The sequence below is a fragment of the Bombus affinis genome, chromosome 4, assembly GCF_024516045.1.
Source record: "Bombus affinis isolate iyBomAffi1 chromosome 4, iyBomAffi1.2, whole genome shotgun sequence".
Classification (NCBI taxonomy): Eukaryota; Metazoa; Arthropoda; class Insecta; order Hymenoptera; family Apidae; genus Bombus; species Bombus affinis.
Window position 1 is genome coordinate 14,454,737 of NC_066347.1, and position 24,589 is coordinate 14,479,325.

Genomic DNA, 24,589 nt, shown 5'->3' on the forward strand with positions numbered 1-24,589 from the left:
GATGACTGGCTGAAATGCTACACTCTAAATCAATTCTTTTGCAGACACGAAATATGTATATTATTATTTTTCAACATATCAACGGTTGAGATGTTTATGGAATGGTAATCAATTCATTATAACGTTTTGGTTCCCTTATTATCAACGATTGTCAACATTCTCTTCTTAATTTATCAATACATGTGTAATTTGAGTTATAAAACTATTTACATTCTAAAAGTCAGCCTTTCCAAATGAAAACAGAAATTCTCATCAATTAGTCGACATCGTTCGTCGATACGTCGTTTATTATAAAAAATACTTAACATTTGACTCTACAAAAGTAAAATCACGATGTTTCAATTATCATTAATGTAATACACGATCATAAGTCAGCCAACGATAATGACAACGACGACGATAATAACATTAGATTTACCAGATACCAAACCAACGATTATAATATATCATTCTATGCTGTTCCACCTAAATCTTAATAATCACTGCGATTTATTCCATCTCATATCCATATGCCTATAAAATTCAACCGTTTCATTTCTTTCATATACAAGAAACACCTAACAACGAGCAAGCAGGCCTAAACAGGACATTCAAAACACGTAACGTTTCTAGAACGAAGCTGAGAAAGAGAAAGAGAAAGATAAGGAAAAGGGTAGATAAAATGCAATTGAACACGGCATAGCCGTTTCCCTAAGCAGGAGGCCGTTTGGCAGACACGCTAGGAAACGTGGGCGTTCGAGAAACGGTGGTGGTCGTCGGTTAGTGGTTCCCCTCGACGGACGACGAGGACGAGGAATGACCACGATGACGAGTCGTCGTCGCATGTTCCTGGTGGGGGTCGCTGATCTAACGCGCTTGCGCTGAACCGTCATTTTGACGAAGCCATGGAGCCGCCGGCGCGCCATACGAACGACGACGGGTCGCGCACTACGAGTAGGGCGCTGGTCGGCTCCGAAACCCCGAAGAAGAAGAAGAACAGAATAAGAAAGAAGACGAAGAACAAGCCGAACAAGAAGCGGCGAGGAGGAAGAAAAGTGGTAGCAAAATTATATTACGACGATTATATTTTTGTTTGAAAGAAATTAAACGACTGTAACAGCCGACGCATCGACGTAAGAGGCTGCTTTTAGGCGAGAAAAGACCGAGGAAGAAACGAATCTCTCGGCTCCATACGGGGACAAATTATCTTGGTGAAAATAGCGAGTGAATTTAGCGAACAGGATGTCTTCAGCGGTCGCTAAAGCTTCCAAGTACACGTACCGCTCCACCGGCGGTGGTACTGCCGATGTCAGCATCGAATACAGCGCCGACCTGAGCGCTCTCTCCAGACTGGAGGTAAGTTCCGCAGAAACGAATGCTATTTTACTCGTTTTTTCTTAAAAAGTATCTTGATACAAGATAGTAACGTTTAAGAACACAACGATGCTTCGTTTTTCTTCGTTGCTTTTCCATGGCCATAAATAATTATTTAAACTATTGTTATTTTAGATACTGTCCTATATATCAAATATGATCTTTTTTAATTCGACTTTTTTTTATCCTAATTTCATCTCTTTATTTTTAATATAATAGATCGCTAACAAAGATTAGTTTCTGAAAAGCTGGTTAGTTACCATGTCGTAGAAGTATCGCTTACAACTAGTTACTAAGAATAGGAAGGGAACGGGAGGATGGCTGAAACATACGAACAAAACTATTAATGTTCCATCTACGTAATAGCTAAGGTATTTCACTGGTAATAGTCGAAAGTATCTTTTGCGAAATATAATATATGATAGGACGTCTTACGTACCTCTCGTTAGGTCTAAATTCGTTGATCCGAAGAATCCAAGGTTTTAGCGAACCTAGAATGTTCATCCAAGTCTGCCCGATGATGCAACACGAAGAGAGCGAGACAGAAGAACGAGAAGAGGATCGAAACACCGGGGTTCTCAGAGCAAGTCCTTCGATTTATGTTTCCTCGAACGACGCGTCGAAAGAACAAGAAGATGGACAAATCACGTAGAGGAAGTGATCGCTGGTGAAAAGGTGAAATGTCGAGCAGTGACCGATTTCGGGGACAGTGAGACGCGAGAAAGTTCAGTGACCATAAGTGCCAACCCTGACGAGGAACGATAGTGTCGTAGACGGTTCTGTAGCTATCAAATTGCTCGTGTACGAAAATAGTCGTAAATATCGGCCCTAAATGACGATCGTGCCACGAAGGAGTGACATCTTCGAATGATCCACAAAGCGTTCTCATCGAGAACCTTGATCGATGTATCCCATCCGGATCTTCTTATGGCTCGTCTTCAGCTACCCTGATTATGCCAATCTCGTGGCTTCAACGAAAAAACTCAACGAAGGAGGAAAACTCGAAGAACAGAACCAGGAAACGTGTATTCGTCTATAGATTCAAGTAAGATTGTTCATTTTTTTTTTTTTTTTTTTTTTCTTATTTCTTTCAACTCGAGAAGAACCGTTTGCCATTGATCTCGTTATGGAACACGTACAGACGAGTGCACGTTCCTTGGTTCCTCGGTTGAGAAACGACCCCGATGAACGGTCGCTGAAAACGAAGATCCTCCTGTTCCCTCCGCGAGTCAGCCCGTTTCAGAGGCTGTCCGTCTTTCTGAAATACCTTGCGAGCCTCGGTCTGTTGGATATTCTCGTCGGCCGATTACGTAAAGCATCGACCCTCTTTAACGTGGTCCGTGATACGCTCTAATCCTTTTTTGCCTCTCGTTTCAGGACAAAATCCGCCTGCTGCAGGATGACCTGGAGTCTGAGAGAGAGCTGCGTCAGAGGGTGAGTTTTCTTTCGATCGATCCTCCTCCAGTAGTTTCCCTCTGTGAACTCTTATTCCAGCGGAGATCGTTTGATGTTGAATCGTTTCTTCTAGCGAAACGCGTGATTTCCTTGCTTCGAATTATAGTAGAATACTATTTATTATCTTTGTCTCGTTTTTTCTTTTTTAATATCGGGCAGTGATTATTATCTTTCATTGCCTTTTTCTTACTCCGATAGTGAAAAATAATTCCTAGCATGCAAAAAGTAACTCGTATTTTTTCACATGGGTAAATAACTACCGCGGTTAGTTTACAGAACAGAGAAAACATTTTGATCAAGACGTTCTCCGTTTTCTCGAATATCGAGATATCGAAAGGAATTCGAGTTAAGCACACGTCAAGATTCTATAGATAAAAATACTGAAACAGCCAGAAGTAAACGTCAATTCCGAGACTTTATGTAATCCGGGTATTGTGAATTTTGAAACTGATACAAAAAAAGCGGGGCTGGCCTGCTCTCCATCATAGAGTGGGGAGCAGTAGGTCGAAATGTCCAGCTCTCGAGTCGCAGCTATTTTTGGGGATGCGCGCCTCTTCAGCGTACGAACTCGCATTCCTCTCTCGTGTTCGGCCAACAAGTATCTACGTCTACCTGTTTAAAAAGACAGAACCAAGAAAACCTGATACTTTTATCGGAAATTTACTTCGTACGAAAGAGGCTGAAAGATGACACTAAGAAAACTTGAAATTTGTTCGAATCATAAAATATCATTCGTCGATTAATCATCGAATAATTTTGTCTTTCAACACGACACAAAATATATAAATATAATTTTCAAATTAATTATAGATAATTAATTTCTTTATTTACGTATCAAAATTTGGAAGATTCTAAAGATATTTAGAATGTAAACTTTTGATGCATTTTAGAGTAGCAGGGTTTAACATTCTAGAAACAATGGTAGTCGCTGTTTAAATAGAGCGTTAAATTGGAAGATTCTTTGCGTTTCATTGTGCGATTAAACTTCAAGGAAATCAGATTCGTAATGCTATTTGTAATACGTGACTTGAACCGGTGCCAGCGACATTTTCCCTCCTTCGAAACCGTAAAAACTTGGAAATTATGATCGTATTTAACACGTATCATCCGATGAAGTGTCCGGTTAATTATTCTCGCGGAGAATAAACAGCCCACGTTGCTTAGATCGCGTTTCTTATTACATAATGTTGCGACTTCTTGTTACTTTCATTACGATTATCGTTTGAATTGATTTCCTCATATTCGAATATCCATACACGCGTAGTTAATTATACAAGTATCCTGATACGAGGATATAAAGTCTCCTAGACATTTAAACTACCAAATAATAGATTTTTTAACAATAAATTTTTTATCAAAGAAACTCGTATTAAATTTTACCACTTTGTATAGTTACAAATTTAATCATTTATCCTCGAACAATCAAAATTTTACCCAACTTCAAATTCCATCAAGTTAGGTTTTTCTACTGGAAACTCCAGTAGAATCGATGATCGATAAATCTTCTATTACCAGAGGCAAGGTTAAAGCGTCATGGTTAAAATAAGTTCTTTATTTTCCTTTAATATTTTTCTACGCGTTCCTCCGGGGCAACAAGTCGCATTTTAACAATAGATAATATCAGCATTCAAGAACCATGGTGAATGTTAATGGTTTCTAGAGAACTAACAGTTATGGTGGTGTCGCGCGACTCTCTTTTCTCGATAAACGCCTCGTTTGTAATATGAATAAAGCTCCCGATATAGAGGCAGTCCGTACGAAATTAGATCGTTCTATTCGCGGTCCAAAGAAACCTGACGTCAAGCTTGCACCGAGCTGTTCACATCGTTTCTCGAGGCCTCTTTCCAAAACAATGCCGCGCGTCTCGATTACACTCGACGTGTATCAACAAGAATGCCATCTCGATGAATTCATACTCGACGTATAGAAGTTAGGAACGATTCGAATTCCTTGTATCAGTGGTACGTTTCTTGACGCGTTATGGAACGTTTTACGAGGTTTCTTATGTTTATTATCAGAGAAATGGAATGATCGATCCTTGATCCTTTTTGAAGTGGTAGAGATGTTTGATGTTTGGATCGAGTGGTCCAAGAATTCGTAAATGGAATATTTCAGTACGCGAAGAGTTATTTTTAAATATTAAACGAGCTAAGGAATTGCAGAAATGAAAAATGTTCATTCTGTGCTTTCTATAGCTTCAGAGATTTTCAAAATTCACGATACGATTACCGAATCGATAATGATAAGTATGTCTCGATAAAAAATTTTAGTTTCACAAAGTTTTAGCTACGTTATAAACATTTTGTTTTTTTTTTATTTAAATTAAATTTAAAGTGTAATAGTAGAAAGATCGTCTATTGACACAAAAGGCAAAGCAAAATAACAAAAATAAGTGGACAAAATTCGAGCTTTTGTTTCTCATTACACAGAAACTAATTAAATGTTAATGCTTAGTCGACTCTTAAAATAATTCAAAACAATTAAAATTTCTAAAATATTCATTTATGTATCACTATGTCTCTTAACTGATAGATTTCAATCTTTTCTATTTAATTCGCAGATTGAACGCGAGCGCGCTGATTTGAGCGTGCAAGTCATCCAGCTGTCCGAACGTCTCGAAGAGGCAGAGGGTGGCGCCGAATCTCAAGTAAGTCTCAGAACGAATCATTCCAACGAAACACGTAACATAATCGTGTAATTCTTAGATTTACAGATTTCGTTCGATTAAATTTCATTAATAGCGCGATATTAACGATCTCTGTTAAAATTAAACAGTTCGAGATTAACAAAAAGAGGGACACGGAACTGGCCAAGCTGCGCAAACTACTCGAAGATGTTCATCTCGAGAGCGAGGAAACCGCGCATCTTCTGCGCAAGAAACACCAGGAAGTTGTTGTCGACTTCCAAGATCAAATCGACCAACTTTCGAAAGCACGCGCCAGGTCAGCAAATCAATCAAAGTTACAATACTTTAAAAAAATTTATTTTTATATATCTAAACACAACAGACTAGTCAAAAGTTTAGTAGAAAACATTATATTCTCTATATTTGTTCTTCGGTATATTAATACGTACCTTCTACTTCGTATCGTCGCACCTACCAAAGCAATTAGTCTAATGCATTCATCAAACGATACTAAAAACAGTTACATAATCATTTGCTCAATTACCTTTGGTATATCTTCGTTCTATTTTCAGTACGGCATCATATTGAACACAAACATGACCAGATACTATACAAATTATACCCGACGCTTCTAAAATAATCCAAAGTTAACCAAAAATATACTTGGTCGTGTATTTCTAGTAATTCGTTTTCCACAATTCCAAGTTACATCGCTGCTGCGTAAACGCGTATTTTCAATAACTCTAATATCTGAAACTTCAACAGTTTCAAATATTCGATAAAAACTTGAAAATTGTCGAGCTTTAGTTAACATCAAATAGCAGATACTCGAGCGAACTAGGCATTATTTGACCAGATACGTTTCATATAAACGCTTCGAGGGTACGCGTTACCTTCTGCTGAAACGAATCCACTGAAAACGATGTTAAATCCGAGCAACGAAACGAAACGCGATAACATTCTGTCCGAGGGAGTCGAAACAGGCGTCGAATCTCGATAGGGTGTAAGGTACGCTGGAATAGGAACACCAATAAACCGTGGTTAATTATATACACCTGTGAAAATAAAATCGCGGCCTCGCGATCTCGCTCTTTGAGGTCAAAGCGCGCGAACGCCGTGCAAAGCGTCAATAAACAGTTCACCGGAAGTTCGAAGATTCGTCGAAACCCAGTTTCGTTGCTCGTGTATTATCGAACTGATAGAGAAACACAGAAGAAGAAGGGAAAGGCGACGGATTAAAATGTGGAAAGAAACGAAATGGAAAACAAGGATGAATCACTGTTGGATCGTTAATTATAGCAAGTATCGCGCGGAACGAAAGCGTATTCGAAAATTGCGGGAATTATGCTCGACGATACTGGCCTCTGGCCAAACAACGAACTTACTCGCACCTGAAATACGCGTAGACTGGTTCCCCCGGCACTTCTAAACATAACCAACTTTTCGACGTCCCGGCGCCCCAATGCGCGATATCGCTCGTTACAAGGACGCCTCCGTTTCGAGAATTTATCGAGCTGTCATCTAGACGCTGTCTATTATTTCGCGTGTCTGTTGTCTGTGGTATCTATCGAGTCTCAGGGAGCTTAGTAATCGAAACTTTTTTAAATCTCTTCTCTTTGCTTGCCAATGTTTGAATAAGGTCTAACAGTGTACGGCGAAGGATTGTTTTTCGAAAACGTATTCTTATTATTACGTAATATGTGATTGTAATTTTTTTAAAGTTAGAGTTGGGAGCACGTTTCAACGATTAGAGTGAAAATTAGGTAAAAGTTTTGTAGGAGAGATCGTAATTAAAATTCATATCAATTTTGGGTATACGAAATATGTAACATATTCGACACAAGCTTGATATGGAGAAAAATCTGACTTTATTGCAAAGACTGACGCTTCATTGGGATTTTATCAAATAGGATATATTGCCTAACGTGGAATAAACGCCATTGATTTCTTGAACGATACTGATACTATGTATACGTTTAGTTTCTATTTAATTCAATCACGATTCAAGAAGATAAGATGAACAATATTGAACATATAAAATACTTTCACAGTAACATTGACGATATAATCTTGGCTCGCGATAATATATCGCTTGCAAAAGATGAACGAAAAATGATTATCTCTTCCTGATCTCGCTTTATTAGTAAATTAGTGTCTGAGGAAGTTCATCTATTCTCGTTTCACAATGTGCTAAAAATAAATCAATCACCGCTTCATATAAATTTCAATATACACGTTTACTTTTACTTCTAATCAAACTACTTTCCAACGCAAATTTGTATTCAGAAGCATATTGCTTATTTAAATCTGACGTTTCCACTCTGATCGTGCAATCTTCTTCTAAAATTCATTGATTTGCACATACTTCACGAATAAAGAAAAAACAAACACAACTTAGAACTTGGAACGTAAACGATTTTCCTCGAGTTTAGTCGACGAAACCACAGCCTTGCCGCGGTTTTACTTTTTAAAGTTAAAAAATCATGTTCCGTGGCGTGAAATATCAGGAAGCTTCTTTCGAACGTATTTCTGTATCATAAGCGCGCACAAGTGGAATGGTTGATCAAGAATGCGGCCTGAAATTAGAGCCCAACTGGGATTCCGTTCTAAATGTACCCTCCAGCGAAAGCAATTACGACATTTATACATCAACGGTATCGCGACGAAGCAACAGCTAATTGCCTCTTAATATTTCAACCAGCGAAATAGAACAGCCCAGTCGCCATTAACGACGCTGGGAAATAATAAATGAAGACTAGTTACGACGTTATAAACGTAAAATGGCCGTTTCATCGACTTCCGTGACTTTTCAGGAAGATGCAAATTCCACCTCGGTTCCTTTTCCTTTTACGATCTTCTTTCAATTACCTTCGTAGAAGAGAGAAAAAGAAACGAAATAACGATAAAGGGAAACACGAGGTATTTAGAGTATTTGCATGGCGCTACAAAAAGTTTCCACCTGTTGGTACAAGAAGGGCGTTTAAAATGCCTTTTGCAATAGCCCTGCCCCATCTTTCAAGCTGCTTTCGCCGCTCTCTTTATTACACAGCTTCTATTATCTTCTTGTTATTCGTTTGTTCTGCCCTTTTCTCTTCAATCTTATTCTTTTTCCTCGTTTTTTCTTTCCTAGATTGCATACACGTTCTATCTTTTTCAATTTGGTAAACTCTTTCCGTTCATCATTTTCGTTTACCTATCCTATAAACCCTTCTCCTGTTAGTTTTACTACTTCGATTGCAATCTTTTCCTTACACACACGCGGTCTTGTTTCTTCTTTCTTCCGTCGTATTTGTACACTCCCTTGGCCGTTCTTTCAAAACGTATAACCTCGTTTCCGAACGAATTCCCTGGCTTCCAACTTTTTCCTGATCCCAGAATCGAAACTGCAACTTTAATTCTCTTGTGGTCGTTTCGGATTCTTGTCGTTATTTGCATTGTCTCGTCGTTGTATCGTCATTCTGCAACTTCTAACCCTTTTCAAACTTTTCATACACCAAAGACGTTCACGCAAATTCGCATACTTTCATGAACATTACCGAAGAAACAGAACCTAAACAAATACTTGATCATCATTATACATTAATTTCGTATGTATAACGAATATATCGAAATAAACTAAAGCAATTTATCTTGCAACATTCGAATACGATTATCATCACGGCAAAGTCAATTACCATAAATCCTAATGAAGATATTTTCTCACGTTGCATTGGAACAGTTAAAGTTAGAGTAAAAGTAAAAAATTGAAATAGTTCACTTTTATATACTTGTGCGTATTATAGGCGTTCTTCATATTTTTATACGTCCCATAAATGCATAAACACTCGCCAGTTTATTTATTCGTTTGCTTCTCGTTCTTCGCCACTGCCTCCACCATTTGCCCTGACTTTCGTAACTTTCCCCTTTACGACTTTCTATCGCCCCGTCCCTCTCTGTCCCTTTTTCTCGCTCTCTAGCTCTTGCTACATCCCTTCCTCTTGCTCTTACGTTTTTATTCTGCTGATTCCCCCCGCGAGACGCTTTGCTCGCACGGCCGCTACTCGGCTTATGACTATTTTTAACCGTGCGAGTCGCGCGGCAATCCACAACCCTGTGTTGCCGCGCCATATTAGTACAGGCGACCGGCCCGGATCCCCACTATCCTCGGAATCGGCCGACACCTTACACCCTCTGTGTGTTACGTGTAGGTGGACCACCGATATCGCCGCTAGCCGATCCTCCCTATCTCTTCGTCTGCCTCTGTATTTTATCTCCATCTTGTTCGTAGAGATTTGTCAACATACATGCGAAGGAGGATGCGGAGGAACAAGATACTTTTTGTATTTAAAAGATTAAGGAGGAAGGGAGAAGATTCAATCGAGGTGATTTCGAATCGTATTATCGATCACAAATTGAACATTTAAGTGGACCGTAATATTCGATTACGGTTGCAACTGTATATCGTCCATGATGTTTCATTCTTTCGTTGGGCGTACGAAAATAAATGTAAAAGTTTCGGCTGATCTCGGGTTAAGAAGTTCGTTATGTAAAGGAAAATTCATTGAGAATTTAGAAAAAGTTTACAAATGTGGAGGACAGTGAAAATGGTACGCGAATTCATCGATCGGTGCTTTAAATGATAGAAACGATCTTCGAATATTTCGTGTACCATAAGTCGTGATTCTATTTATAAACGCTAACCTCGGTTTTCTATCTCTTTGTTTCGAGGAAAGAACATTTGACGACAAGTATTCACCCCAAGAGTAATCGCAGAATGAAAAAATATTTCATTCGTTTCGTAGGAATGTGAGTGGAAAATGTTTTACACACGCAGGGGAAAGAAATTGCTTCTTTCTTGATTTTCTTATTAGTTTTCTTAGGGGTTTAAGAAAGTCTCTTTCTCGTCTTTCTAAGATTAATGGCAATCAATGGAGAGTTTAGATGTCAGTTTCGAGCTCGAAATAACCAACGGCTGATGATTTAGATAAATGGACGAAACATACATCTTAGGTCGGGTCCGTTCAATGAAGTATTTTTGTAAGATGTTGTTCTTGGACATTGTTTAGAGAGAAAGGTTCCAGCTGTTGCTTTTGTTGGCACTGTTGTAAGGCGTATGGCGATTAACGATGACACCTTGTGCAATTTCGTTGGATTTCTCCTGGTTTGAAATGATTTATATAGATGTAAGAATAGCGTAAAAAGTTTGAGGGAAACAGGTTAGAAAGCGATCGTTGACGAAAGATGTAATGATATAAGATATAATATGTACAAATATAATATAAACATTCCATTGGAAGATGGAACAACGCTGCTCGAAGAAATAAAAGATTAAATTCCGGCAAAAATTTGTCTGCGCCTGACAGAACTCTACTAATACATTATTGGCAATATTTGCAGAGCTGACAAGGAAAAATCGAAATTCCAACAAGAGGTATACGAACTCCTCGCCCAGCTGGACAATGTGACGAAAGAAAAATTGATGTCAATAAAAACTGTGGAGAAACTCGAAGTGCATGTAGCCGAGCTTAACGTGAAAATTGAAGAATTGAATCGTACCGTCATCGACATCACCAACCACAAAACCAGGATCTCACAGGAAAATATCGAATTGACGAAGGAAGTGCAGGACTTGAAGGTAAATAATTTTGAATTAATTGAAATTCATACTTGATACAAATGCATCAGTCTTGCGTCAATAAAGAGGAAAGAAGTTTGGTCCTTACGATTTAAAATTATCTACGACACTATCGATAACGCGATCAGTATTGTATCTATAGTTCCTTTTTAGTATTACGCTTTTTTAACGATTTTACAATAATTTGTTTTATCATAGGTTAACATCGAGAACGCTGTTTACCTGAAGACTCAGCTGGCGGGTCAGCTCGAAGATGCTCGCCGTCGTCTCGAGGATGAGGATCGTCGTCGTTCATTGGTCGAGGCCTCCTTACATCAGGTATTGTAACTTTTAATTTTCTAGAAAATTACACATAAACGTGACACATTTAAATTACATTTAAGCTGCATTTCATTAATGTAATAAAATTGTCAACAGGTTGAATCGGAATTGGAATCCGTTCGCATTCAATTGGAAGAGGAATCGGAAGCTCGTTTGGACATCGAACGTCAATTGGTCAAAGCAAACGGCGAAGTGCAAGTTTGGAGATCGAAGTATGAAACCGAAGCTAACGCTCGTGCCGAAGAGGTAACTAAAAAGAACAACTCGAAACTTTAGAAGCAAAAGCAATCGTTGCTTCGAAGCGCATAAATATATATAGACAGAGTTTCTGTTAGTTTGGACGTTTGGAGTAAAAGGTCGACTGAATTTTACAGGTAGAGGAACTACGTCGTAAATACGGAGCTCGCATTCAGGAACAGGAAGAGCAGATTGAAACTCTGCTCGTCAAGATCAACAACCTCGAGAAGCAGAAATCCCGCCTGCAATCTGAAGTAGAAGTGCTGATCATCGACTTGGAAAAGGTACAATTTCGAAACTTCTACTATCCTATGCTACGTTTTTCACACATAAATCATCTTCTAAATTAAACTAAATCAACTTCTAAATCACACTATTTTCTTTTTTAATACAATTGTCGAATACGATTGATAACTCCATGATTTCGTTTAGAATAGTTTCTCACGGAACAAAATATATAAATAAAGCATTAGTTAGGTGAAAATATTCGTAAAAGGTTGAATACATTTTAATCTGTTTAATCGCCAGTTTGCCAACTGTGGAAAAGTACGATTGATTCGAAAAAGGTTCACAATTTGCAACTTGTACGTAACGTGATATTCCAATTTCAATGATCAGCATTTTATTTATTTATGAATTTATCAATTTTTAAGGCCAATGGAACAGCTCGCGAACTGCAAAAACGCGTGGAACACTTGGAGAAGATCAATATCGAACTCAAGGCTCGCTTGGATGAAAGCGTGGCAATGTATGAACAAAGCCAACGTGATCTCCGCAACAAACAACAAGAACTCCAGCGCACCAACGCCGAACTCGACAAGACTCGCGAGCTGAAAGACCAACTGGCTCGTGAAAACAAGAAATTGGGAGGTGAGCAATTTCATAAGATTCAATCGATCGATATTTTTTCATTTTCTATTCTCTATTTTATATTTATCTGACATTTATATGATTACACGTCTGTAAATCATCAAGCACTCGATAAGATTAAAATAAGGACAAGTGAAAGCTGAAAATACAAAATATCGATGGCGTCCATTAACTATTTGTATTATACGAAAAAATTGACTGTACTCGGTTTCAAAGATTTTATTGTAAAATTAGCGTAACGCGTATTATATTTAAAATTAAATACAATAAGTGTCTGATGATTTACAGTAGCGGATAAAAGAAAGTTTAAACGCTGAACTTACGAAAGAATAGCGTAATTTGACAAAAATAGTAAATAAATGTAATATACATATATCTCAAAATAGATTGTATAATCAAAAAGGAGAAGAATACATCAAAGTTAAAAAATTGCTAATATTTACACAAATACTATGTTCAAAGTGTCTTTTACCCGCTATTGCGTATCAAGTAAATGGAAAGAACGCGTGTGTAGTTAATTTCTTATCTTTAAAAAAGTAAATAAAATATCATAAATGAGGCATAGAAATAATTTTATATCAATTACTGCGTTATTATTTTAGATGACTTGAACGACGCCAAGAACCAGCTGTCTGATATGAACCGCAGACTTCACGAACTGGAACTCGAACTCCGTCGGTTGGAGAACGAGCGTGAGGAACTCGCTGCCGCCTACAAAGAAGCCGAAGCAGTAAGTGGAATTTATTTATTTAAAGCGTTATTTATTTCAGTATTTTTAAATTTCTCAATTTTTTATAATATACATTATCCTTATAATTGATCGATTTGTAGTAGCAGCGCTTAAATTTGATTAGTGGGAAATTAATGATTAGAAGCATTACTTATTATCTTACAGCCGAATCGGAATTTTCTCCATTTTGAAATTAAGTTAATCGTAATTTCTCCATTAATTTAGAAGAAAATTATACGACCCGATATAATTTCACAAAATAGTAGTGGAATGTTAATCGGAAATATCATTTTCCCATATTATCTTCTAGAAATCATTTGGCTATAGTGTTAGAAATTAAAAAGTTCGTAAGATGGAATTGTTTGTAAAAGAAAATTGATCGCAGGGACGCAAGATCGAAGAACAGCGCGCTCAAAGACTGTCTGCTGAGTTGACCCAACTTCGTCACGATTACGAACGTCGCCTGACTGAGAAGGATGAAGAAATCGAAATCATCCGGTAAGTAATTAAATTGCGTTTGTTGTGCTTTTCCTTAAATTGCCGATTCAAATTTCATTATAATTTGCAATATTAATAATTTACGATTTTTTGGTACTAACACCGATGTTTAATTCTACGATGTTATTATCGCAAACGCATAGCGAATATATATAGTTTCCAGGTGACATATTTAATACGATGTAATGATCTTTCCGTTTATCTGCGTTTATCTCTTCTTTGAAAATATTGAACCGTGGTATTATGAGACTTATTTCCGCTTTCGTGTCATATACATCCGATGATAGACGATATATTTCCCTCCTCCTTTTTATTAGGAGAGCAACCGATTCATGTGAAACATTCGTAATGCTAAAATAGCGAAGGTTAAACCAGAATTTCAATGAGAAGTAGCCAGAAAAGAGTTATTTCTATTCAATGAAATCATATTCTTTGAAGTCGATAAATCAATATTTTATGACATTTTTGACAAAGTATGCCGTTCTAAAAGTATCTCTGGGTCATATCCACAGCCGGTGATTAAATATAAAGTTAGAAAACATATGCGTTATTTATAGTAATAAAACGGTAATTGTAGAAAACCAATGAAAAAATTAAATAATTTTTAATAATTCAATGAATTCAATACTTCAACCAAAGATCAAATTTCCAGTAGAAACGAAAATTTCATTTTCCAACTCGATTACAGCTCAAGTATTATATTATTTGTTATCCTCTAAAGTTGTACCATCTATGTCACACTTACACACGACTATTATTTAACATGCATACAAGTTATGTAAGTGTTACAGAAAATCTATAAGCCAGAGCTACTTTCGAAACACTTTTCGAACGAATGTAGATCTGAAAAGTATCTATACGGATATGCGAATTTTTAACTTAGCCTTGATGCAGTTGGCTTTATTTCCGGTATAACTAACCAATGATATCCACCTATTAATAAAGGTACGGTTAATTCTGTCATCGATCAGCCGCATCGATTAATCATCCGAGGTATTTTTGTATCGATCGAAAACACTCAAGTGAACATCCTGTTAGTTACTTATTTAAACGAAAATGGAAATTCAATCAGCATGGATTGACAAACGGGATTCGTCATCGAACGATGATCAGACCTGACAACTTTGTTTCTGTTTGGCTCGAGTCTCATCGGTACCGAAATGCCAAATGCCCGATACACACGTATATTGATTATGTCATTGTGAATGGGGTTTGTAAGAACCACGTGCTACGAAAAAAGAAACGATATATTTCTTTGCCTGAAGAGGAAAACAGGATCCGATGAAAAGAATTAATAAAAATAAAAACCTTTTAAGTGAAACGAATACAAAATAGAATAAATATAAATCATTTAAAAAGAAGATACATACAATACTACAATATGTTATGTTGCGTACTGTGCATATTCTATTTTTCTATTCCAAAAAATATTTTTTCAAAAGGAGCGCTTAAAAGAATCACAACTACAAAGTGATAATCCATAGTCAAAATTTGACTACATCGAAAAGATACATATTTACATCTCCAAAGAAATAATATCGCTGTCAGCGCGCTATAATTAGGCTCAAAATTAAGAACATCGTTAAGAAAATAAACGCGACGTTACCTACATGAAAAATTGACAGCAATATTATCAACCATCTTCAACGATATCTTAAAGGGTATCGTCGTTCTGTAATGACATAAAGATTATTTGGGGTCATTAATTGAGGATGATGCATAAAGAGTACGCAATGCTACTATTAATAAATGTCGTTCAACACCGATCAGTCACGATCTAATTATTAGTCGAGTGGTGCTGATTGGCCGTTCTCAATGTGGCAATCGTAAGGAAAAAGTACAAAAGATAGCAGCGCGCTTGACCGGCCTAATTTTTCTCGACCGTTTCGTAGCAACTGTCACCTCCGATCGTTCGACAATGAAAAACCTGTGAGTAAAAAAATCGGGGAATGTCCCATAAAAACGAAGTCCTGTATCTAACACATTTAACTCCACAAACACCGAAAGAAATACAATACGACAATCCTTTCTATTCAAGGTAGATGTTGGATGAAACATTAACAATACCCATACAAATACTCGAAAAAATAGATCCGCCAATTCGTCAAAGTGTACATTTCGAAGAAGCAGTTTGTCGGTGGTCGATATCTGCCAGCGAAGATCGATACTTGTGATATTATACATTGTAATAAGACAGATATTATTCATAATAGAGACAGAATTCGCAGAAGGAGAAATCCAAGCATAGATAAATCTCAAATATAGGTTTGGAGAATTTAGAATTAAAATTTTTATTCGATTGAAAGATCTAATCGGTAAACAAGACGATCGATACAAAAGTTTCAGCGAAGAGAGCAATACTCCCAAGAGAAATAAAAACGAAGAATATTTTAAGACACACTTCCTATAAAAGCATCGGAATCGTACGATACTCTACTCGAGAGAAATAATTTGTCAGAAATCGCTTTAGAACAAACCGAGGGAAATTTTCCTACAGAGAAAGCAGAAGAGACGAAGGAAAGGAAGAAGGAAAGAAGAAGGGGCGTCGATCATCTTCCAAGAAATTCTCTTCGTACGAACTTCTCTGCCAATCGGAAGAAGCTTTCAAACAACTCTTTAAGTAAATCGAAAAACTCGTGAACAACCCTTTAAAGAGAAAACAATTTCCAAAGAACGCTTAAAGGCAATCCTCGAGTGAATAAAACAAACCTATCTACCTAGAGAAACCGAGAAAACCGCGACAAAGAAAAATGTCAAGCTACGTGCCGCCAATGCACGTGCCTTTGGAGCCAAAATGGAAACACTGGCCCACCTACATTTACGACAAGAACTACAATTACGGGATCAATTTCTATCAACCGATGCTGGATCACATCGATCGGCAAGCTCGATGTTCCTCGCTGCCACGCGATTATTGCGCTCGCAGAACAGAACCACCGGAATTACCCTGGTCAGATGGTAGAGCGTTATGGGAGGGCAAACCGATTGAAACATACTCGAGACACGAGCTGATCAGACGGGCGATCGACGCGGAGGACGAGGCCAGGAATCATCTGTCCCAGTTCAAGGTACGAGACTAGATCGAAGAGCGAAAGTTAGGCCGACTCGAGCGTGGAAAAGCGGTCGATTCGCGCGGTTAGGCGCCTCCGCGACTGCTTGACCTTTTCGTTCGCTAAATTTGGCGTCACGGAAGGAACTGCACCAACGTAGACGCACTTTATACGACGCTGAATACTCGGCGAGGCTGCTGCCGTCTTTTAAACAGACTTCTGTCAATCGAACGGGCGTAGGAATGAATTCCTCTTGAGAGGAAAGTCATGGTCGTTGAAAATCGATTTGGTGACTTGGGTGGGCCTTGTATAATTCAAGCGAATGGGATTTCTTTGTTCGAGAATTGGCTTGGAAGTGATGGGCGTACGATGACATTTGGTTTAAGCTATGTTTTAAGTTTTTGGATTTTGACGTTTACTTCCGGGGGCCAGACGTGCGCATCGATCGTTCCGTGAGCAGTGAGATTTTTCTAAAAGTTGAAGTTAAACCGTGAAGTAACGCAGTGCGTCGCAATAACAAGCTTTATAAAAGAGGAACAAGGAACTTGGAGTTAGAAGAAGCTAGAAGTGTTTATAAAAGATAAAGGAAAACGTAAGATTGATCGATAATGATCAATAGATAGTTGATTATTTGCATCTAATATATGTACCGGAACAACTGCATTGCTTGTGCGATTACTTAACGTTACAGAGATAGTTATATAAGTACGTAATCTTTAAAAATTCCATAATTATAATTATATAATTTTTAAAAATCACATACATTGGAATAATCTTGAAATATTTGGATCAGTGGTATAAATATTATAGCGACTACAGAGACTAAGTTATATAATTTTTACGATACAAATATCTATAGGTAGAATTTTCATTTTCTTCAATATCTTTGAACACAATAAGACGCAATGTTTGACGCATTTCGGATTTCAAGACTGTGCAATATAGTGGAATGAAAGAGTTGGCAGTATCCTGTTCAACAAATAAGTTACTGTTTACGCTATTGTTTAATTCTAAATGCATGAGTTAAATTTAAACAGACATTATTTATTTGCTTCTATAATATATGTTTCCAATAATATATACATATTGCCTATATAGTCAACATTTTCATATAAATCACTTTTCAATGTTGTTCCGTTTGAAAATATATCTTTAACATTTCTGTTTATCCTTGAAATTTTATTCGATAGAACATGATATACAGTCGAAAAGTAAAATCCTATCGTGACTGGAATAAAAACTTCGAAACATAAACGGAAATATAGATTAGAAACCGATCGTATTACTCTCGAAAGTTCTAGTTTTAGAAAGTCTTCTATAATTCATTGTCAGCCCAATAACTCGAGCCTGTGACGCTCTATCGCCGCCCCACTGTCACCAAATCTTAATTTAACACGGTCAGAGCGAGTCATTGGCAAGAAATCTTCGGCGTAAAATGAAATCTATTATAGTTGCGCGATAGAAAGCGGGAATTCCTAAATTTCTTATTGTTATTAATACCGTGCAACATCAGCCTCCGCCATTGCTCTTATATTTACAGATTCGGTGTAAGGAAATAGATATATATCGCGGAAGCGGTAACATCTGGCAGGCAGTTAGATCTTTCCGTAATTTACAATGGAAGCAATGAAACGAATCGAGACGCAACTCAGAAGGGTGCCAAGTCTCGCGGCGCGTACATTAAAAAATCCATCTCGCGTCCCGTGTGTCCCGGGGCCGGGAAGCTAGCAGCCTGCTCAGATTGGCAGTCGTTCTCGAGTCTCTAGAGAGAGTCGATCGAGAGTGTGCATCGGTCACTTTCGAATTCTGGACCGCTGCGGCTAAGTTTAGGCTCAGTCGAGACTACCCTCAGACCAGGGAACGATCGTAGAAAAGGGTCGCGTTTGTGAAAACCACGATTTCTAATCGCTTTCGCTCTTCGTCTCGACATCTTTTTCTGTTTTTCCTAATCATCGCGATTAATCGCGTCGATCGAACGTGACGATCAAAATCGACGATCAACCGCGAAGATCGTGGGGGTGATTTATGCGAGCACGGGTCTGACCTGGTGCTTTCGTCTTCTTAAAGATAGCGAATCGGTCCGACTTCAGTTTGTCGAAGACGGCGCAGGCCAGCCACGTGACTAGAGAAGTATTTCCACGAAAATTTGAAGAATTCAGGCTAAAACCGTTGCCCTTGCTCGTGGATAGTGCACGCACCAAAGTTGAAGCTAGACAGCTGCAACGTGAAATGGCCGACATCGATTTGCAATCGCTGAGAGACGTGCAACACATGTCCGAGGTACAAGACGCCCTCGATCATGGAAGAAGTCTGCGTGGTAAATCAGCCAGAGCGATCGAGTTCCATTTAACGGCGGAAGCTCTGAAGAACTTGAACAAGAGTCAAGAATTGGCCGATATTAGAAAGTACCAGAGGGAGACTGCCTCCGCGAATTATTCGTGGGACTGCAGAGATCATCTGAAGTTAATGGAGGAGAGAACGAGGAATTTGCTCGATGAGGATAGATTGACCGCACCGTTGAACAGCCTGAGCAGGGAGCTGAAAGGATACGAAGAGAAGTCGAGCAACTACTATCTGGACAAGAGGTATCGACACCCGACCAGACCGAGACGATTATACGGATGCCTGGGAATCAGGCCCGCTTGAAAGGATGGAAATTCTAGTAGATTAGTTTAACCGTGTGGGTAAGAGTAATGTGACACGGAACAATGAAGAGAATAAACGATAAATGAGAAGTAATTGCACTGTCGTTTGATTCTCAGAAGCTTGTAATTGTAGATTAGGCGAGTAACAACTTGTCGAAGAAGAAAATGTTTTGATTAGATGAATTTTTGTTTTACTTTTTTCTCTATTCATTATGCCTTTACAGGTTTCATTGAAGCTTTGTTTAAAACATCGGCACATATTTATAAGAAAAATTCACCTCTATGCTGGATAACAATCATCTCTTTTCATCAAATATTCATCATCAAATTTTTCATCGAATATTTTTTATTCTCTAGATTTAGATTCTTTGACTTCGACTTCTGTTCAATTTTGAGATTTTTTAATTCGAATTTTATTTAGAGTAGCTGCAAGTTCGTAACTCTTTGACTTCGATATCGGATGAAATAACCATCATCTTTTCTAGACGTCAAAGAAACACTGAAATAAATTACGTGCATCTTCCTTGTTACATAAATACACTTTCCACTTGTGATATGGTAATGCCTCCGAAATCACTGCATCCGTTGCCAAACTAACTATGCATTAAAGCAGCCGAACTAACTCTGCATTGAAATAGATAAAGCGCAAAGAATGCCCAACCAAAGTGTTTCAAAACATCCCGGTAATCTAACACTCGTTGCATTACTAAATACGTTACTGGTAAAATGTCAAACATTTCTAAACGTGTTAACCTTGGATATTCACCGATGATGCGGTTTTCTCGCAAACAATACCAACGAGAGAAAGACGTGGTATCTTCCGACGATCCAAAATTCTTGCTGTTGTCACCTGGAAACAATAATCTGGTTTGAACCTTCTAAAACGATTGAAAGGGGTAATCGTATTGTTCATACGGAATGAAATAAATTAGCAAACAGACCAGTATCGAGATCGAGCAGCTGAATGCCCGCGTGGTTGAGGCAGAGACGAAGTTGAAGTCCGAGGTGCAGCGCGTGAAGAAGAAGATGCAGATCCAGATTACCGAACTGGAACTGTCTTTGGACGTTGCCAACAAGAACAACATCGACTTACAGAAGACCATCAAGAAGCAATCGCTCACTTTGACCGTAAGTAGAACCTAATAGAATAAAAAGAAGTTTATGTTAATGCGTTGGCTGATTATCTGGCATTCAACGAGTTAAATACGACGAGACAAGTTGAAGTTAAAGAACAGATTTTTATCAATACAAAATGACGATATTTAATTTTACTCTGCTATATTTGATTATTTAACCATTCTATTTAGGCGATTCAATGTTACGCGTATACTTTTAATGAAATGTTCTAATGCGTCTTTTTAATTTAGTTTTGGAGTTTTGCCAAAGAAATTAATTCCTAACACGAAATGTATCGATAAAATTAGTTCTGAGTCGATGCATATGTGGAATTCTTACCCACCTGTAGTAACGACATCCTTACGAAAACTTGTGCGTTATACGAGTGACAGGTGGCAATTAAAGCAAGAATGACGCTTATTAGGCAAAATACTGTGTATTTTAAACGCTGTGTCATTATCTTGTAGGAACTCCAAGCCCACTACGACGAAGTTCAACGTCAACTACAGGTAACCCTAGACCAACTGGGTATCAGTCAACGACGCCTGCAATCGTTGACAGCTGAGCTAGAGGAAGTACGCGGCAATTACGAATCTGTAAGTATCGTATTTACTGTGAATAATTTATCGTAAAAATGTAATATTTTTTCATTTGACATTACATATATTTATTTATTAAATTAATCTATTTTATGGTAAAGTAGAGATTTCGGGCCGTAGTGAATTAAAATTCTGATTGAATTTAGTTTCAAAGTCTCCGGCTGTTCCTTTCACAATGCATTCTGTTGTAAAGAAATTTTCGACGTTTTTATTATTATTTTGATTCTTTTGCCTCTAAATTAAAAAATAAAGAAAATTCAATTCAGATTAGATAGACGAACCATGGAATGATAAAATGGATGAACGAAACGGCAGGATTTTCCACTCGATAGCATGAATGAGCAATTGATGTTAGACAAGCTATAAATACACCAGACTAAACGGTGATGCTAAGCGGTAACTTCAAATATACCAACCAGTTGCATAAAACTTTGATTCCTCTGCCACTAGATTGATTCGTCTATTCTTAAACTTTGTACATTGAAATTATTGAAAAGGTCTTGACGAATTAATCGACATTTTTAATTTTCTTAATATTAAGATCCAATATTTATAACAAAACAACGCATGGAAATTTAATTTAATATAAAAGATCTTCTTAAAAAATGGAACAAACACAGTATTCATAAATCAGAAGAAAATTAATTGCATATTCTGCTCAACGCTTCAATTACCAATACGAGTTATCATTTAAAAACCCAAATCATGTAGTATCATTACTGTAAAATCCGCTTGTCTATCACTAAGCCTATTCTTCTTTCGTCTCCACATGATAATAATATAACTAAACTATTATATAAATTATTATAAAGGCCCTCCGCTCAAAGAGAACCGTCGAGCAGCAATACGAGGAGTCGGTTAGTCGCATCAACGAATTGACTACCATAAATGTGAACATCGCTTCGTCGAAAGCGAAACTCGAGCAGGAACTGGCTACCCTGGCCGGAGATTACGAAGAAGTGACGAAGGAGCTGAGAGTGAGCGACGAGCGATACCAACGGGTACAGACCGAACTGAAACACACCGTGGAGATCCTGCACGAGGAACAAGAACGTATCGTTAAGATCGAGGCCATCAAGAAGTCCCTTGAAATTGAAGTGAAGAACCTGTCCGTGAGATTGGAGGAAGTCGAGGCGAACGCTATCGTCGGTGGCAAGCGTATCATCAGCAAACTCGAGGCTAGGGTGAGTTTAAGATTCCTTTCATTTGATTTATTCCTGTGGACGGCATTGTTATTTTCAGAAAGCAATAGAGCTAAACTCATTAAAATATGTAGTAGAAATTATAAACGATCATTCATCTTATGAAAAATGTTTGCATTCTTTTTTCCATAGCCTGTAAGAATCTAGTTTCAATTTTTAAAATTGAAGGTTACTTCAACTAAATTTGTAGATCATCTTCAATTTATTATTCTATTAAAGAAACCCTTTTTGATTGGTACTAAATATTTTTAGTAGCATTGATGAAATATTAATGTAAAGACGACAAATTTTTGAAACTTTACCGTAGTCCTATCTACAAAATTCGCCTATTTAATTACACTTATGCTACAGAGAAACATTTGAACATTTATAACGTCCAATCCAATTTCTTATAAATTATTCCTTTAGCTTGCCACACGAATGTTTCATTTCCATAAAGCAAATTCAACGTTCTTCGATTATTCTTCTAACAGATCCGCGACTTAGAGCTGGAACTTGACGAAGAGAAGCGCCGACATGCCGAGACTGTGAAGATTCTCCGCAAGAAGGAACGCAACATCAAGGAGGTGATGATTCAGGTAGAGGAGGACGCGAAGAACATTGCGTTGTTACAAGAATCGTTGGACAAGGCGAGCCAGAAAGTGAACATCTACAAGAGACAACTGCAAGAACAGGAAGGCATGTCCCAGCAGAGCGTGACCAGGGTCCGCCGATTCCAAAGGGAATTGGAGGCTGCTGAAGATCGTGCTGATACCGCTGAGAGCAACTTGACTCTGATCCGCGCAAAACACCGCAGCTTCGTCACCACCTCCAGCGTGCCCGGTTCTCAGGTGTACCTCGTCCAGGAGACGAGGTCTGACCTGTAAAAACGCCATCGCCATCGACACCCCATCCTTTGCCACTTCGAACGCCACCTCGTCGTCTTTAGAAACGTACGTACTTGATTAATAAGTTATGTAAGTTTGGGCGAATGTGATCTAAAATAAAGATAAAAGATAATAAGATGAAACAATGGATCATTTCAACTACATTATTAGTTATATTTTAGAAATAATCAAATACACGATACACGATTGTTGATCGATTGTTATTTACCTTAATGTTCGTCTATGACTCCTATGATCATAATTTCAATTAGATCGATTAATTTTACACTATTTGATTTTATTTTGTATTCTATATTTTACAAGATAAAAATCATGAAAAATTAAAAATAACTTACACAAAATTGTTTCATAATTCTTTGCTTTTTGATTACCTACCTGCAATCCAATAATACCAGTTGATGTTACTATCATCTTGCACCACGTATCTAAGTGTACAATTAAGGAAATATCGTGAGATCTCAAACGATCATCGGATAATTCAGTAAATTTATATTTTCGAGAATATACAGTTCCTCGATTGTGTGACAGGTGTCACGAGCAAACGACGAAGGAAAGGAAGAGCCTCGATACGTCATCGTTAGTTGAAAGAGCCGAGAAGAGTTTCCAACGGGCCGTACCGCGAACATCGTAAGGAAGAAGCAACGAGGAAAAGAAACAGTATCGAAATGTCGTGTCATCTTATTTAATTGTATTATGACAACGCCCAACGACCCGTCGCAAATTCAAAATACTTGGCCAACGAAACGCGGTACCCGTCGTAACGAACCAAATAAATGCAAAAACCGAAAAGGCATAAGCATTAATGAACAAGCAACGTGAAGGAAGCAACCATCTTAAAACGCATAACACCGTCGCTATTCGATTAAATGGATTAATCAACCCAAAAAATGAAAATATATACACATACATACATATTATACAATATTATACACGCAAAAAAATCAACAACGATTCGTTATATCTTCCTTGTATCCGTTATGTCAGCATCACGAAGCGTAAGGAGTGGAAATATTATAAATATATAAATAAATAAATAAATAAGGAAAAAAGAAAAGAAATTAAATGAAAAACGCGAGACGTAGATTTAACTTTCTCTCTCTCTCTCTCTCTCTCTCTCTCCTTACGCCTCTTTGATCGCGCGTGTCGCACTTGTATTTAAATGGATTAACTTTAATTCTACTTCTACTATTATATTATAGATAGGTATTATTGCCCATACACACAACTCTCACTGTACGACATACACGATAACCTGTGTCAAACAATAATTTAATAAATAAACTGAAACACGTACGTACGAAGCCGATGGAATACATTTCCTCCCATAGTTTGCAAGATAAAGATTATACACTAATACCGATATATTCCTGTAACACATCCTATCGA

The 24,589-nt window shown here is 37.7% G+C and overlaps 2 protein-coding genes and 1 long non-coding RNA gene across 8 annotated transcripts; 2 read left to right on the forward strand and 1 right to left on the reverse strand.

Moving 5' to 3' along the window:
- The first annotated feature begins 885 nt into the window (after window positions 1-885).
- On the forward strand, window positions 886-24,504 carry LOC126915534 (paramyosin, long form-like). 6 transcript variants are annotated; one of them, XR_007710232.1, is made up of 17 exons: window positions 886-1,037; window positions 1,118-1,335; window positions 2,731-2,787; window positions 5,369-5,455; window positions 5,584-5,750; window positions 10,811-11,048; window positions 11,247-11,366; window positions 11,466-11,615; window positions 11,744-11,890; window positions 12,260-12,476; window positions 13,079-13,206; window positions 13,592-13,704; window positions 20,332-20,527; window positions 20,983-21,111; window positions 21,927-22,298; window positions 22,790-23,248; window positions 23,732-24,504. XR_007710232.1 is itself a non-coding variant. In XM_050720282.1 (15 exons), the coding sequence occupies exons 1-15, from the start codon at window positions 1,222-1,224 to the stop codon at window positions 23,180-23,182; spliced, it is 2,628 nt and encodes an 875-aa protein (XP_050576239.1). In that variant the 5' UTR covers window positions 886-1,221; the 3' UTR covers window positions 23,183-23,346. The 6 variants fall into 6 exon arrangements, 1 of the variants encoding a protein (XP_050576239.1); XR_007710234.1 differs by having other exon boundaries at window positions 887-1,037; window positions 1,131-1,335; XR_007710233.1 differs by having other exon boundaries at window positions 889-1,034; window positions 1,120-1,335.
- LOC126915552 (uncharacterized) lies at window positions 7,284-9,534 on the reverse strand. The gene is made up of 2 exons (XR_007710250.1): window positions 9,109-9,534; window positions 7,284-8,984 (listed from the first exon to the last, which is right to left on the reverse strand). It is a non-coding gene; the product is annotated as an uncharacterized LOC126915552 (long non-coding RNA).
- On the forward strand, window positions 14,393-19,582 carry LOC126915540 (paramyosin, short form-like). Its single transcript, XM_050720302.1, has 3 exons — window positions 14,393-15,633; window positions 15,743-16,772; window positions 18,822-19,582. The coding sequence occupies exons 2-3, from the start codon at window positions 16,455-16,457 to the stop codon at window positions 19,398-19,400; spliced, it is 897 nt and encodes a 298-aa protein (XP_050576259.1). The 5' UTR covers window positions 14,393-15,633; window positions 15,743-16,454; the 3' UTR covers window positions 19,401-19,582.
- Window positions 24,505-24,589: the final 85 nt, after the last annotated feature.

What these genes read in the sequence shown, in the direction of transcription:
- LOC126915534 (XM_050720282.1), top strand. Translation starts at nt 1,222, where the DNA reads ATGTCTTCAGCGGTCGCTAAAGCTTCCAAGTACACGTACCGCTCCACC. An exon ending in AGGGTGGCGCCGAATCTCAA is followed by an intron (nt 5,456 to 5,583) that starts GTAAGTCTCAGA and finishes AAAATTAAACAG; the next exon opens with TTCGAGATTAACAAAAAGAG. An exon ending in CTTTCGAAAGCACGCGCCAG is followed by an intron (nt 5,751 to 10,810) that starts GTCAGCAAATCA and finishes CAATATTTGCAG; the next exon opens with AGCTGACAAGGAAAAATCGA.
- LOC126915540 (XM_050720302.1), top strand. Translation starts at nt 16,455, where the DNA reads ATGTCAAGCTACGTGCCGCCAATGCACGTGCCTTTGGAGCCAAAATGG. An exon ending in ATCATCTGTCCCAGTTCAAG is followed by an intron (nt 16,773 to 18,821) that starts GTACGAGACTAG and finishes GTCTTCTTAAAG; the next exon opens with ATAGCGAATCGGTCCGACTT.